At 56.7% G+C, this 13298-nt stretch overlaps 1 protein-coding gene across 4 annotated transcripts in view; it reads left to right on the plus strand.

Annotated features, from left to right (window-relative positions):
* HPSE2 (heparanase 2 (inactive)) overlaps positions 1–13298 on the plus strand; it is a 106658-nt gene that overhangs the window by 82334 nt on the left and 11026 nt on the right. For all 4 annotated transcript variants that reach the window (XM_040563705.1, XM_040563702.1, XM_040563703.1 and 1 more), the window contains 3 exons: positions 2932–2979; positions 10480–10573; positions 12836–12942. In XM_040563705.1, the coding sequence (XP_040419639.1) occupies positions 2932–2979; positions 10480–10573; positions 12836–12942 (249 nt within the window). The remainder of the gene's footprint in view (positions 1–2931; positions 2980–10479; positions 10574–12835; positions 12943–13298) is intronic.

Below are 13298 nucleotides of genomic sequence, written 5' to 3' on the forward strand. Positions count from 1 at the left end.
GCCCTGGCACAGTTTGCTTTCACAGTACTCCAAGGAGTAAGAGATGCAACAAGCCATGTTTGTTACATCCAGCTCCAGGAGCCGGGACATGCTGAACCACCTGGGGGCTGCGAGATAGTAATTTGTGCAGCTGTATTGTCTGTTACAGGATCACTTTTTTGTTATTTTTTTTTATTTCAAGGTTGACAATCTGCAATTACCTTCATGGGAAAGAGATTTCCAAACGCAGATGGCTCTTTAATGTATCAGGAATAAGCCTAGGAAGTTCCAGTGGCTGGAGGCTGAAGCCAGACACATTCAGATGAGGAATAACATACTTGGAGGCTAATTAACCATGGGAGCAATTTGCTTAAGGTTGCAGTGGGTGCTCGAGGACTGGCGAGTACTGGATCGGGACAGGAGATGTATTCCTGAGACGTGCCCACGCTCAGATGAAGGTTGTGATGTGCCTGGGGAGGTGCTCAGGGAGAGGTCAGACACAAGGTGAGGTTTCACAGCACAGAGGTTTGGGGACAGAGGCAGTGCAGCCGCCCTCCTGCCCTGTCCTTGGGGTGCTGCCCCGTGTCACACCAGCAGTACCCTTCTGGGCTGCCAGCTGCTTTGGGCATCTGATCTGAGCCCCACCAGATTTTGAGGATGCTTAAACTTGCTGTGTGGAAGCCCAGCCAGGCACGTTGCAGTATCTGGGGCTGCCGCCTGAATTACGGGACGTGCTCCAGGCACTGCCCGTGTCGCCCGCCCCACGCTTGTCCCTCTGCTCCTAGGGGGTGATTCTCTGCACGTGCACCGCGGCGTCGGTCAGTGCTCGCAGAGCCCAGCCTAGGGAAGATGGCAGATTTACTGCACCGGCATGGAGCATCTGGGCGGCACATGTGCAGGGGGATCTGATCCATGCCGGAAGCCTCTGGACCGCTCTGCCTGCGTGGTGCTGCACATGTGCGCATCGTGCAGTCCAGGAAATCCCAGGCAGACGTGTGCCAGCACTGGTCGGACTGCAGGGCTGTACGGAGCTTCGCTGGCCTCAAAATCCACGGCTCGAGCAGTACAGGTGCTAGAGGAATAAAGGGATTAATAACATCTGTATTCCTGAGCTGCAGATATTCGAGTACCTGTGCATCGCTTGGTCTCCACCTGCCCTAGGCTTTCATCTCCGGCTCCAGCAGTACAGCTTCTCGGCTGTTGAGCTGATCCCGGATCCCTCTGGAGGGTAGAGGCCAACACCCAAGTTATCTGGGATGCTCCAGGCACGACTCCATCACTGAGGCAGGGCCCTAAGCTTTAGCAGGAAATTTTGATCCTCCTTCTGTGAAAGTCTCAATAAAATGGCAGAAAAAAAGGAACATGGAAAAAAAAATACAGATCCAGAAAGCAAAATTTGAGCTAGATATGCATCTTTTATGTTAAGATTTGAAAATGACTAGAACTATTCAATTTGTTTCACTTTTATGGAGACAGGAGAGGAAAACGGAGCAATCCAGGACCTTTTCTTTGAAGCCTTTGGTCTGCAGAGTGCTGCTTGTGCCCTAGAATGAAATTTTCCCAGGAGCTTATTAACAAGAAGTCAATTATTTTCCCTGGGAGATCGGGCAGGCAGAGGTACTGCTTCTGCTCCAGGGATGCTGGCTGTTGTTGGGGGGTTGCTTTGCTTTCAGTCCCCGCAAAAGACCGGTGTGGTGGCTGTGCAAGGGGTGAGTTTTGCAGAAGAGCAGCCTCAGAGGCGCCTCCATCACGATGGGTGCTCCTTTTCCCCTTGAGCCGGACGCCCTGTGCATGCAGCACAGATTTCACGCTTTGTGCTTCATCCCGCCTGCCCTGTGCAGCTGGGGAGGAGATGTCCCCAGTGCCACCACTCCAACCAGGCCCTGGGAGAGACACAAAGCACTGCTGAGGAACAAGCCTGGGAACTGACAGTCACTGCCCTGCTGGGCAGCGGGAGCGGCGGCGCATCAGCGCTATTACAGCGTGTTATTGTTTTTCCATTTCTAATTGTGTCTCTTCCCCCCTGTCCGCAGGGATTTATTACCTCTGCCTTTGCCAGTGTCCTCTTATGCTTCACAGGGTCCAGCTGCCCTTTTGTCCCAGCCTATAATTGACCATCGTCATTAATTTAAAGTCGGAATGATTGTTTCCGAGCTATATTTAGGCTGAAGTTGCTGCTCTTGTTTCAGACCTGATTAGAGGCTCATGTGCTGCAAAGCTTGCTGCTGTTCCCTGCCTCGCCAGCTGCTCTGATCAAAGGTCTCCCCTCTCCCCACAAACCTTCCCCTTCCCCTCCCACCCTGGGTTGCAGGCCTGGGGGGGGGGGGCTGTGGGACTCGCAGCTCCTTTCCCTGGGGCAGCTCCTGGGTCTCTGTGTACCAAAAAGCATCATCATGTCCTCTTGGCCACACTGACGGCTGAATTCCCTGTTTTCCAAAAACCGATGCCCAGGAAAGAGCACCAGAACAAGGCAAGCATGTAGCAGTAATTGTCCAGCCTTTCCTCCCGTCCTCCAATGCTAAGGGGCTTCCTGAGCTGGGGGTGGCATCTTTGAATTTAATAGCTTTGCTGGGTTTTAATTCCACTAATTTTCCCAGTCTCTGACGGGACTGGAACCCAGAAGGGGTTCCTCACCTCAAACACGTGTTGGGTGAAGAAGTGTCTCTTTCTAAGATGGGCATTTAAAGCTTTTTCTTTAATCACTGTTGAAAGCTGTTGCTTTCATAGAACTAAGTACATATCCCATATCTTGTTTCTAACAGATAATTTATTCTTCCAATTAAAGGATGCACAGATCTCTTTAGAAAGGGTCTGACAACACCGTGAGCATGGTGACCATCTCTGGGATCCTGTGATGTAGGATGGGCATCAGCTGTTTTCGCATTGCCCCTGCGCTTATGGACGCCTGCGACAACATTGGGCTTATTTCGTTTCTCCCTCTGTTTCCCATAGGTTCATGAAAGTGGCTGGCAGCACGGTGGATGCTGTTACCTGGCAACAGTAGGTATTCGCCTTTCCTCCTGCTTTCCTGCACTAACTGCAGCGATCTGACCACGTCTAGAGCAGAACTAATGGGCTGTCTGGGTGGGGAAGGGGACAGGTCATGGGAGCCACCTCCGCTGTCCTTGTACTGCCTTTAAATAGGAAAAGGAGGTGCTGCCCCTCCTTCTGGGGCCTCTGGAGGGAATAGAGGAGGGGATGTGTCCACCTCTACCACTGCGCCTGAGGCAGAGGCTAAAACCACCTGCCTGCAGGAAACCAAGCCCTGCTGAGGACCGCTGCATCCACAGCTCGGGGTGCTGGTTGGGGAGGAGAGGGAGGGGAAAGACGCATGTGGTGGGTGCAGGGGACTGCCTGAGAGCCCTTTTCCTCCCTCCCCATGACTGCTGGCCCAAAGCTAAGCTGGGGGTACGTGCCTTTGGAAGCAGAAGGCAGGGTGAGACCACTTTGTGTGCTCTGGTGCCCTGAGCACAGGAGCTGGGGTCTCACGTCCCCGGGTGGGCTTGTGTCCCCAGGCTGGTCTTCAGCAGCCAGCCCTCTGGGAGTGCTCAGGGGGTTGCTGGAGCAGAGCAGTGTGGTGATTCAGGGCTCCCTGGCCAGGGTGCAAAGGCATTTGCTCCACTCCTGCAGATCCCACTTGCTGTTGTAAACCCATCTGGAGACCTGCAGAAAAGAGCTCAGTGGCTTTTAAGACACAAGGATTTCTTCTGAGCGCACCCAGGGTCTCTGTGTCGGTGCGTGAGCCTGGGAGCCTCCTGCAAAAGCAACGTCTGCGTCTGAGAGTGGTTTATGCCTGGCAGGTGCCGTTCCTCGGGGAGCTGGGGCTGCCGCGCTGTGCCGCCGCGTGGCTCGCCCGGGGCTTCCCTGCAGCAGCAGCAGCTCGGTGCGAGCGGGGCAGCGGGGTAGCAGAGCGCTTGGAGCGGGATTTGTGTTACTTACAGGCTCACGCTGTGCAATGATGATCTATGTCTCAGCTGGGAGTTCGCTTTTCATGATTACACGATGTGCTGATCGCATTTACTTAGTCCAGGAATTCGCTTGCTGAAACGGGGCTTGATGGCTGGGCCAAGCCCTTGGATGAGCTGCAGGAACAAACGTACAGCCTTCACGCAGGGAACTGCAGCCCGGCGTGCAGGGAACTGCCCGCACGACGCCTTGCAAACCCTTCCTTGCCAGAGCAGGGCAAGGTGCTGCAGGCAGGGCAGATGGCACAGCCCCTGCAGGCAGGCAGAGCAGCCAGGACATCGCATGCTGAACGCTTCCACCCAAGCACAGGAGCTGCTTCTCCCCCATCCCGGGTTTCCAGCTCGGGAGGGTTGCACCCGTATGCTTTTGTGAGGACTGGCAATGGCCACGGCTCCAATCTGGGCTTCTGTACTGTTTACGAGTAAATGTCAAAACAGTGTCTCATCCCTCTGCTCCAAACAGCAAAACAAAACAAAACAAGTTCCTTTGTATCCAAGAAGAAAATTATTAGCAGGAAACTGAACTGCTGTCTAACTGCAAGCACGAGCCTTTCTGTTCCAAACCCTAGCGTTCTCCCGGGATATTGGTTATAAATTTGTCAAATCTGTTATTCCTTTGAAAAGGTTGTGCTCAATCCAGAGAGGGAATTGAGTGGGGAATATGTTGCAGGGATCCCTATCATCTATGCGAAAACACACGACTGTTCCCTCTTCTTGAAATACATCTGACAGAGAAGTGACACTGGGTGTAAATAAGCAGACTTGCCAGCCTTTCTTAGTATGGTTTCACTTACATATGTAACTCAGCATGTGTGCCTCCCTCTTCAGAAGTAATGTGTTGCTGGAGAGGGATGTGTGAACGGCTTAGAAATGCTCAGGGAATTTCCACTAGCAGAGGGTGTGGCAGGTAGGACTGACAGTGGCTCGGAGAGTTTTGGCGTTCCTCGTGTAATCTAGTTTATGCTTGGTTAGGAGTAAATGCTCGGTTTATTGCAGACCCCCTCAGTCTCTGGAAGCACGTCTCCACCACTCAGAAACCTTCCCAAAGCTATATCTCCTCTTGGCTCTGCTCCGGAGCTCGGTGTTCCTGCACACGTTCAAGACTCATTGCCTCCTTAACCTACAGCCGTGCCTTGGGCCCGTTCCTGTGTGTGGCTGCATGGCTGGTTTTCCATCTCAAGTGCTGTGCAGAGCTCCAAGTTCGGCTAATTTAACGGGCAAATCCCCTTTGTGCAGCACACAAATCCCCGTTACTCATGGGGAAGGTAAATGTTCGCATCTTCAGAGCCAGTGGACATCTGTCCCTGTAGATCTTTGGAGAACACCATGTTACCTCCCGAGGTGGAAAGTCACCCACGTTGTATGGCAAAGCAGGAGTGCCAAGCACACAGATATGCATGGGATGTTGCTTAAAGTGCTTTAATTGGGCTGGGTTTGGATGACAGCTCTTCTGGCCTCGATAGGCGGAATATGCAGGCAGAGACGCTCCCGAGGCGGCAGCGGTGGCAGGACCCGTGCCTCATTTTGGGGAGATGCTCAGGGATGGGGCCACCCGTGTCGGCAGAGGTGTCCCGGTTTGGTGACAGCTGGGTGTGATGCTGACGGCCAGGTCGGCCCCGCTCGCGTCCCCGGCAGGCCCTAATTCCGAGCAGACTCTCCCCGTAGCGGCAGGCAACAAAGTAGATCCGGAAATTCCTGAGCTTTGGGAAGTGGGCTTTAATGTAATTAGCTGCAACAGAAGAAGAGGTCAGATAATAGGGGCAAAGGTTTCTCTTTAAAATGAAAGGGGAGGTAAATGAAACCAGCTGCCCAGGAGCCAGTGCACTGCCTTCATTAAATACGGTTCGGTGCTTGTGGTGCCACGCAGAAAGCTGTGGATCCTTCCAGAAAAACGTTGCGGAGGTGGCAGCAGGCTCAGGGGTGGCAGGGCAGAGCTGTGCTGCCAGCCCCTCTCCAGCAGCACCCTCAGAGCCCACCCCAGCACCGGGGCACCTCCAGCTCAGTCCTGCCCCGTTGGGCTCCCCGCGGTGCTTTTTGGTGGGCTGCCGCCTTGCCTTTGCATCTCGGCTCCCAGGCTCTGGCTGCAGCCAGGGTTTGGGGCCGGGCACGGGGCGCTGGCACAGGTTGTGGCTCACCCCACGGCTGGGTCCTGCCCGCGCTGCCGTGTCCGCCTCTGGGGAGATACAGCGGGGCCTCCCCCAGCACAGTGCTCCGAGCACCTACTGGGTTTCTGTTGTGTATCTGAACGTTGTTTTTTTTTTTTTTTTTTTCCAGCAGTGGGGTACCCCTTGCTCTGCAACGGGCTCAGCTCTGTACAGCACACTGATCCCTGGGACACCCGAGGAGGCTGCACGTGGCCCTTCCTCAGAGACGTGTCTCATCCAGACTTTATTTGCTCCATCCCTCTTTTCCTTGGCTGGCCTTTATATTCCTGCAGATAGCCTGTCTGCAGGGATGGAGCATCAAACTGGGGACACACTGAGCCAGCTCTGAGTGCAGTCGCACTACCTAGCTCTTCCCATACCAGGAGAAACCGCATGCTCTGTGCCCATGTGTCCTTCAGGGCCTGCACCGGTGCTATGTTATACCCAGAACCCACCCATCAGCCTGGGCTGGAGCTGCTCTGCTTGTCCCTGAACCTCCAGAGACACCGTGCTGCTCTGGGAGGACCTGACCACGCATCTCCTTTGGCCTTGGACTTCAGCAGGGAGGCTGCAGCCCTGGCACTGCCTCTGCCCATGCCTGTGCACGGTGTTGCTGCTGCTGCTGCTGCCGCCCGGGGACGTGCTCGGCAGCGCCGGGGCTCTGCAGCTGCTGCTGGCGGTTTCGGAGGTTGGAGAGTTGCGGCTGCTTGGGGTTTTTTTACTTTGTTTTGTTTTGTTTTAAGTCAAGTGCACTGAGTCATTGTGAATATCAGAAAAGCTGCAGCCTTTGCTCCTGGGAATCATCCACGCCTAACGATCGCTTCTTCTGCTTTAAAGATCTGTCGCTTGTTTGCGTTCTGTGTAGATTTCTGTGCTGTCCTAACTGACAGCTGAGGTTCTCAAAAGGAAATGCACTAACGTGCCACAGAGCCTACAGCCGCAGGTCACCTCCCTGTCCCTCGGCAGCCTGGTACCAAAGCAGCGCAGACATCCACACCTTCTCTTCTCGCAGAGCTTGTGCGACTGATGCTACTTCCCCTCCTAACCGGTTTGGAGGCGTTGAAAGAACTTGTTGGTGTCCAAAAACTTGCAAGGCAGATCTGCAAGAGGTCTCTGGCAACCTCAGAGAAATCTTGGGATTGTCTCCAGGCTCCATTTAAAAACCCAAAGCCACAGTGCTGCCCTCCTTGCTGCCCTGAGGGGCGAGCTGTTAACAAGGAGATTTCCTGAGACCAAAGCAGGTTGATTTCTGCTTTTCATCCCCGTGCCAACCCCAATTTCTCTGGCTGGTTAACGCAGGTGTGAAAAAACTGTGATGGTGGCTCTGCCCCAGGGCTGCTCCTGGTTAAAGCCGAGATCTTGTCCCCAGTAGGCAGCAGAGCTGTAGGTGAGAGCACACCTTGCTGGAGGAGGATCCGACCAGGGGGTGCCAGCTTGCTTTTGGCTTCTGAGGGTCTCTTCTGGGCTCTGAGATTGCATTGGTTTTACAAGCTGAGCCCACAGGCTGAGGTCTCGCTAACTCCATCCACTCCCACTTCACACAACCTCCCTTTTACGGCCCTGCAGCCAGTTTTCAGCCCAGGTGATGGTGGTTTTTTTTGTCCACAGCAGTCCAAAAAATCGTTTCTGTTCAGTTCTTAAGTGCTGTAGTAAAATCCAAACATCTGCCATCCCCAGAGTCCACTGCTTTGTAATTTTGTCTTAAAAAGTGATCTCTGTAAGCCCCCTGGCTGCCTGCTGCTCAGACCCGCTGTCCTCTCGGCAGTCAGCAGCACGGTGAGCGATGGCAAGCGCTTCCCAAGCCCCTCACCCGGAGATAATCTCTGCCCTTGCAGTCAGCACAGATGTGCCAAAATGCCTCTTCCTTATTCCCCCCTGACACAAGGCTTTGGGGGTCTGGCTGGCACGGTCCTGACTTTTGCTGCGGGACACAGCTGGAACCACGCAGCTGGGAGAGGATTTGCAGAGCAGACCCTTGGTGTTTAGGGCATCCGCTAGCTGAGCTGTAATTCTTTCCTGTTCTGGGCCAGCCAGTGCTGGCTGCTCCCTCCCTGCAGCCCTGCACAGCTCCAAGCTTACCCCATTACCTGATCACTGGGTCAGAGCAGTGAGAAGCAGAAATCCTCTCTGAGCATTCGTGCATGTTGCACGTGTGCCGTGTGCTTGGGCTGAGGCTGATCTAGGCTGCGGCATCCTTTGGAGTGCTCCTGCCCTCACCTTCCTGCACCCACGTGGAGAGGGGTTTGCTGACAGTGTCCCTGCAAGGAGACGTTGCTGTTGCCTCTTGTCTCTGCTGGACCTGGTCCTAGAGAAACAGCAGCATTCAGCACCAGGCTGTTCACGAGGGCCTCGCTGCGGTAGAGATGCTTGTCACGTGGAAATCACCTTGTAGAGGAGCAGGCACCTCCTGAAAGGGGAATCTGCCTTTCTTCATGCCCCAGGAAACCAAAGCCAGCATGTAGTACCTATCCACCTGTCTGCAGCAGCATCACCCACAAGATATGTGTTACCAAAAAGCCCTGCTGCACTCTTCTGTGTCCATCGCCAAGCTCTGAGCCCTGAGGAAACCTCTTTCCCTGCCATTTTTCCAGCTCCAGTGCCAAGGGTGGTAGGGCAGCCCATGGCAAACCCCACTGCTGCACCCCAGCGTGCCCTGAAAACACCCATGGGGGCAGGTACAGGTGCTGTAAGGTTCGTGCTCCATTACCTCCTTGCTGAGGTGCCCACGGGTGCTGTGCAGGGGGCGAAGGGCCCACGTAACTCGAGTTAACACCAGCCCCCCCATAGCCACCATCATCCCCCTGCTCCTGCATCACCCGGCACGGCTCCGACGTGCGCCGGGGCTTGCTGCTGCACACTGTGGATCCGGGAGGAGGAGGTTCACAGAGCTGCTCTTGCAAAAACTATTTATCAGCCAAATGGCTGTCCCTGGGGTATGTCAGTGCACGCTGCAGCAGGCATCCTGGTGTCACCTGGAGCCCCTGAGACGTCTGCAAGGGGTGCCACTGCTCCTCGCGTGGCGGCAGAGGTGCCAGCCCCGGACACTCATACAGGAGGAGCCTCCAAATGTGGGATGTTTGCACCCCAGGGCAGACTACTTCACCTTATGTCCCGGAGCCAGGAGCCAGCACTGAGGCATTTCAAAGCCTTCCTCCCACACTTGGAGACAGCTGATTCAGATTATGACTGGCAGCACTAGAGCCGTGTTTTATGTAAGCAAGCACATGGAGAGCAGGAGCCAGCCCGCTGGATGGGAAGCGCTCTGTGCCATTTCCAGGCCAGCAGGGATCCCTGCAGGAGCAGGACTTCCCCGCAGCCTCCCGGTGGGGGATGCAGGGCAGGACGCTGCCTTTCTGCAGACGGGCACACGGCTGTGGGCTGTGCTGGGTTGGAGAATGAGGAAAGTACTGGGAGCAGGGTTTGCACTGGTGCCCCAGGTTCCAAGCCTGGGGACCCCAATGTCACTAGTCCTCGCTCAGAAAAAACAGCAAGGGCTTAGCCAGGAGGGTGCTGGTGCTCAGAGCAGAAGGGAGCGCAGTCTCGTGGTCTCCAGGAGCAATGTCAGTGCCCCCATCTCCTCCCAGGGTGCCCAGCACTGCCTTTTTCCAGTGTGTCTCAGAGGGTGTTTCGCTGTTAGGGGTCCTTCTCCTTGGTGTCTGTGTAGTGACCTCCTAAGGGGCCCTTCATTTAAGCCATTAGATGTGTGACATCCTTTTGACATCCCATAAAAGCAATCTTCCTGGTAATAACGAGGCTGGCCCCCTTGTGCACGTGCCTTTGGAAGCAGAGGGCAGGGTGCGCATCCTTCGGCATCCCTGGGTGTTGCCAGTGCTCTTCTGGGTGCTGCCAGTGCTCTCCTGGGTGTAGCTGCTGCTGGGGGAGTAGGGGACAGAGTGCCGAGCCTGCAGAGGGGAGCCCAGGAGCTCCTAGGTGCAGGCTGCTCAGCTCCTGCGTTTAGCACCCCTGTGCCCCAGGGTACCCCTTAATGCCCAAGCCCCCCTGGTCGTGCAGCCCAGGTGCTGCTATCACAGGCACTTGTGTCTGAGAGTCCCCTTCTGTGGGGTCTCAGTGCAGAAGGTGCTGTGAAGCCATCGGTGCTGTTTTGCTCCTGGCCCTTTGCATTCTGCTCCCAGCATCGCTCTTTCACCAGCAATAGTTAAGCAAAACTTCCCGTGGTTTCTGCAGCGTGCAATGCTCTGTATGCAGGGTGCAACGACATCACGTCGCACTCCAGAGACCAGAAGTATCCTCTAGACACAGGCACAGCCAAAGGGTGCAGGCAGGGGCTGTACTGGAGGGAAAAAGCCTTCTTGGCGCAGGACAGGAGGATGTGGGCTGGGGCAGAGCTCCTGCCAGTGGTCTGATTTCTCGCCTTCTTTTTTTCCTTCCAGCTACTACATCGATGGTCGAGTGGCCAAAGTGACCGACTTCCTGAAAACGCGCCTGCTAGACACGCTGTCCGACCAGATCAGGAAAATCCAGAAAGTGCGTGAGTGCAAAGGCTCTGCAAGACGAGAGGGCATCTGCCCACGGTGCTGCAGCTCAGCACCCCAGCCTGGCACCGCTCGGGGCCCCGTGGGGCTGGCACAGCACCCAGGTGCTCGTGGGGAAGGATGGGGGCAGCCGACAGGAGTGCCCAGGGATGGGAGGAGAGAAGGGGCAGCACCAGTGCTGGCCCCAAACGGGATGTGTGGGGCATCAGGAGGGAAGGTGCCCCAGGATGAGGGCTGGACACGTGGGCAGGCGCTGCTGTGCAAAGCCTTTCTAAAGCAGCTGACTCTCTGGAGTCTTCCACCCAAAAAGGGAGCAACATATAGAGTGAGTATCCTCCAAACCATCCTCCCCAGGAAGAGGAGAGGACCAGGAGGAACCAAATCAGCCAGATCATGACCACAGCCTTGCCTGCAGGGCGGTGGCTCAGGAGAGGACTCGTCCTGAACCCTGCTCTCTGCCCGTGCTTAAAGCACTGCTTGCGGCGCTGTGACTGCTGCAATTCCAGGGCGATGTTCACTAGCAGAGAATCACGGTCACTATGAACAACTGTTTTTTTCCCCCAATGATCGTGTTTTGACTGTGTTATAAAACCCAGCTGTTGCTGTGTCGCAGCCCGCAGCCCTGGCTAGCGCAGCGCGCAGCGAGCATTCCCGTCCCCGCCGGCCAGGGATGGCTCCGGCTGCAGCCCCTGTGCAGGGGACGGGGGCTTCGAGGGGTCCCTGCCTTGTCTGCTGTGGGCACCGGGGCTGTGGCCCGGCTGGCACAGCTGCCAGTCCTGTAGCTAATGAGGAACACGTATTAATTGGGGAGGTGTTTAAGGACTAGGGGACATGTCCATCCGCTTGTCTTGTCTAGGTTTTCATCCCATACCAGTCACCACGCTGCTGTAATTCCTGCAGGGAGAAACCATAGGATGAGTAAACAACTCGAAGAGGCCCCGGGAAAGGGGATGTGATGGTCGGCACAGCAAAACTGGGGGAGAGGAGCTGCTTGCCGAGTCCTCCAGCACAAGCTGGGAATCATCCCGGCATGCGGGCAATCCCCCCATGGCGGGGAGCACGGGATGGGCATGGGGCCGAGCACAGGGCATTACCCCACCCTGCTCCCGCACGGAACCAGTGGCACGTATCCCGTCTCAGCTTTGGGCCACCGAGGGGAAGGGCAGGGGACAGCCAGGGCGCGCTCATGGGCAGCAGGGCGGTGACAGCCTGGCAGGACAGGGCACAAGCCCTGGGGGTCCCTGGTCCCCATCCAGCCCCAACCCTCAGCAGCGAGGAGCTGCCCTCCATCGGGTCTGGGAGAGGGAAGGGCTCTCTCGGGAATGCCAGTGTGGCTGAGCGAAAGCACAGCACTGGGTGCTAATAGCCTCCAGCTTGGCTTTGAGTCCATGCATCCTGCCGGGGCTGATTAGAGCAGCTGGGCTTGTCCACTTCCCTGTTTTATTGCTTCCTCTCCGACTGGGGAAGGTGGCGGGCTTAGATAATTACAGGCAGGATGCCAACACCTCTGGGGCTTCAGTCAGGGATGTCGACTCTCGCAGGCTGTGAGTGGGAGGCAGCCCAGAGCTGGCGTATTTAACAGCTTTGAGGGATCCCAGTCCATCCAGCACATTCCAGCGCTCCTCACTAATGGGGCAGGATCCGTCAGGCTGCGCGGCGCGCTCCTCGGGCCGCGGGGCTTGCAGACATCTGGCTGTGGGAGCCCGTGGCCGGGCCTGGAGAAGCGGGGTCACCGGAGAGGAGAGGGTTTGTTGCGTGGTGCTGCAGGTTGCTCGGGCTGGGAGAGGGCAGCTCCTGCCACCCGAGCCGTGCCATTGTGCCCGGCATCTCGCAGGTGTCTGTGCTGTTGTCTGGAGCTCTGAGGGGTGGCAGTGTGCTCTGACATGGACGTCACGGCTGTGCTAGGGACCCCGCAGGTGGTGAAGCGGCTCCTGCTCAGCCATGCTGCTGCCATGCTTGGGGACAGCCACTCTGGTTCCCACCATGCCTTCAAAAGGGGCTCCAGCACGTGCCCGTGCTTCTTGAGCCCTTGGTGCTTTTGTGCTTGGCTGTGGGTGCCATGTCCCATGCTGCAGAGACGCCAAGGTGTGGGTGCTCCCACACTGGCAGCCATGTCCCCTTCCATCACACGCTGCCAGCATGAAGGCACACTGTCCCCGCCTTGGACACAGCTGTCCCATGCTGGAGACAGCAAACCTTGCCCTCCCCAGGGCACAGGAGTGAGGTCTCGTGTTTGCCTTTGTCTCTTGCACAGGTTGTGAACACCTACACACCAGGCAAGAAGATCTGGCTGGAAGGCATTGGCGCTACCTCAGCCGGAGGCATGAACAACCTCTCCGACTCCTACGCGGCCGGGTTCCTGTGAGTACCGCCAGCTCCCCAGCACCAGGGTGCTGCCGTCCGTGTGGGCTCTGTGGCTGCGGCAGCTGGGGGGTGAGCCCTGCGCCCAGAGCCCCCCTGCACGCTGCTTCGGTGCCCCAGCAGCAGCCTGGGTGCTGCTCTTTTCTCCGTAGCACCCCTATGACCCGTCTGCCCTGCTGCTCTGTGGGTGAGGGGGCTGCTGGGGACCCCACAACAGCACCCCCAGTGTGCCCACAGGGTGTGGAAGGGAAGGGGAGGCTGTGACCCGAGCACCCCAAATCCGGGGCTTGCACCCCGTGGCCTTGCCACCCTCAGCCAGCTCAGGAGCACCCGTGCCCTCTTTCTGCTCTGCAGCC

The sequence above is a fragment of the Cygnus olor genome, chromosome 7 (assembly GCF_009769625.2).
Source record: "Cygnus olor isolate bCygOlo1 chromosome 7, bCygOlo1.pri.v2, whole genome shotgun sequence".
In the NCBI taxonomy this organism is placed as follows: Eukaryota; Metazoa; Chordata; class Aves; order Anseriformes; family Anatidae; genus Cygnus; species Cygnus olor.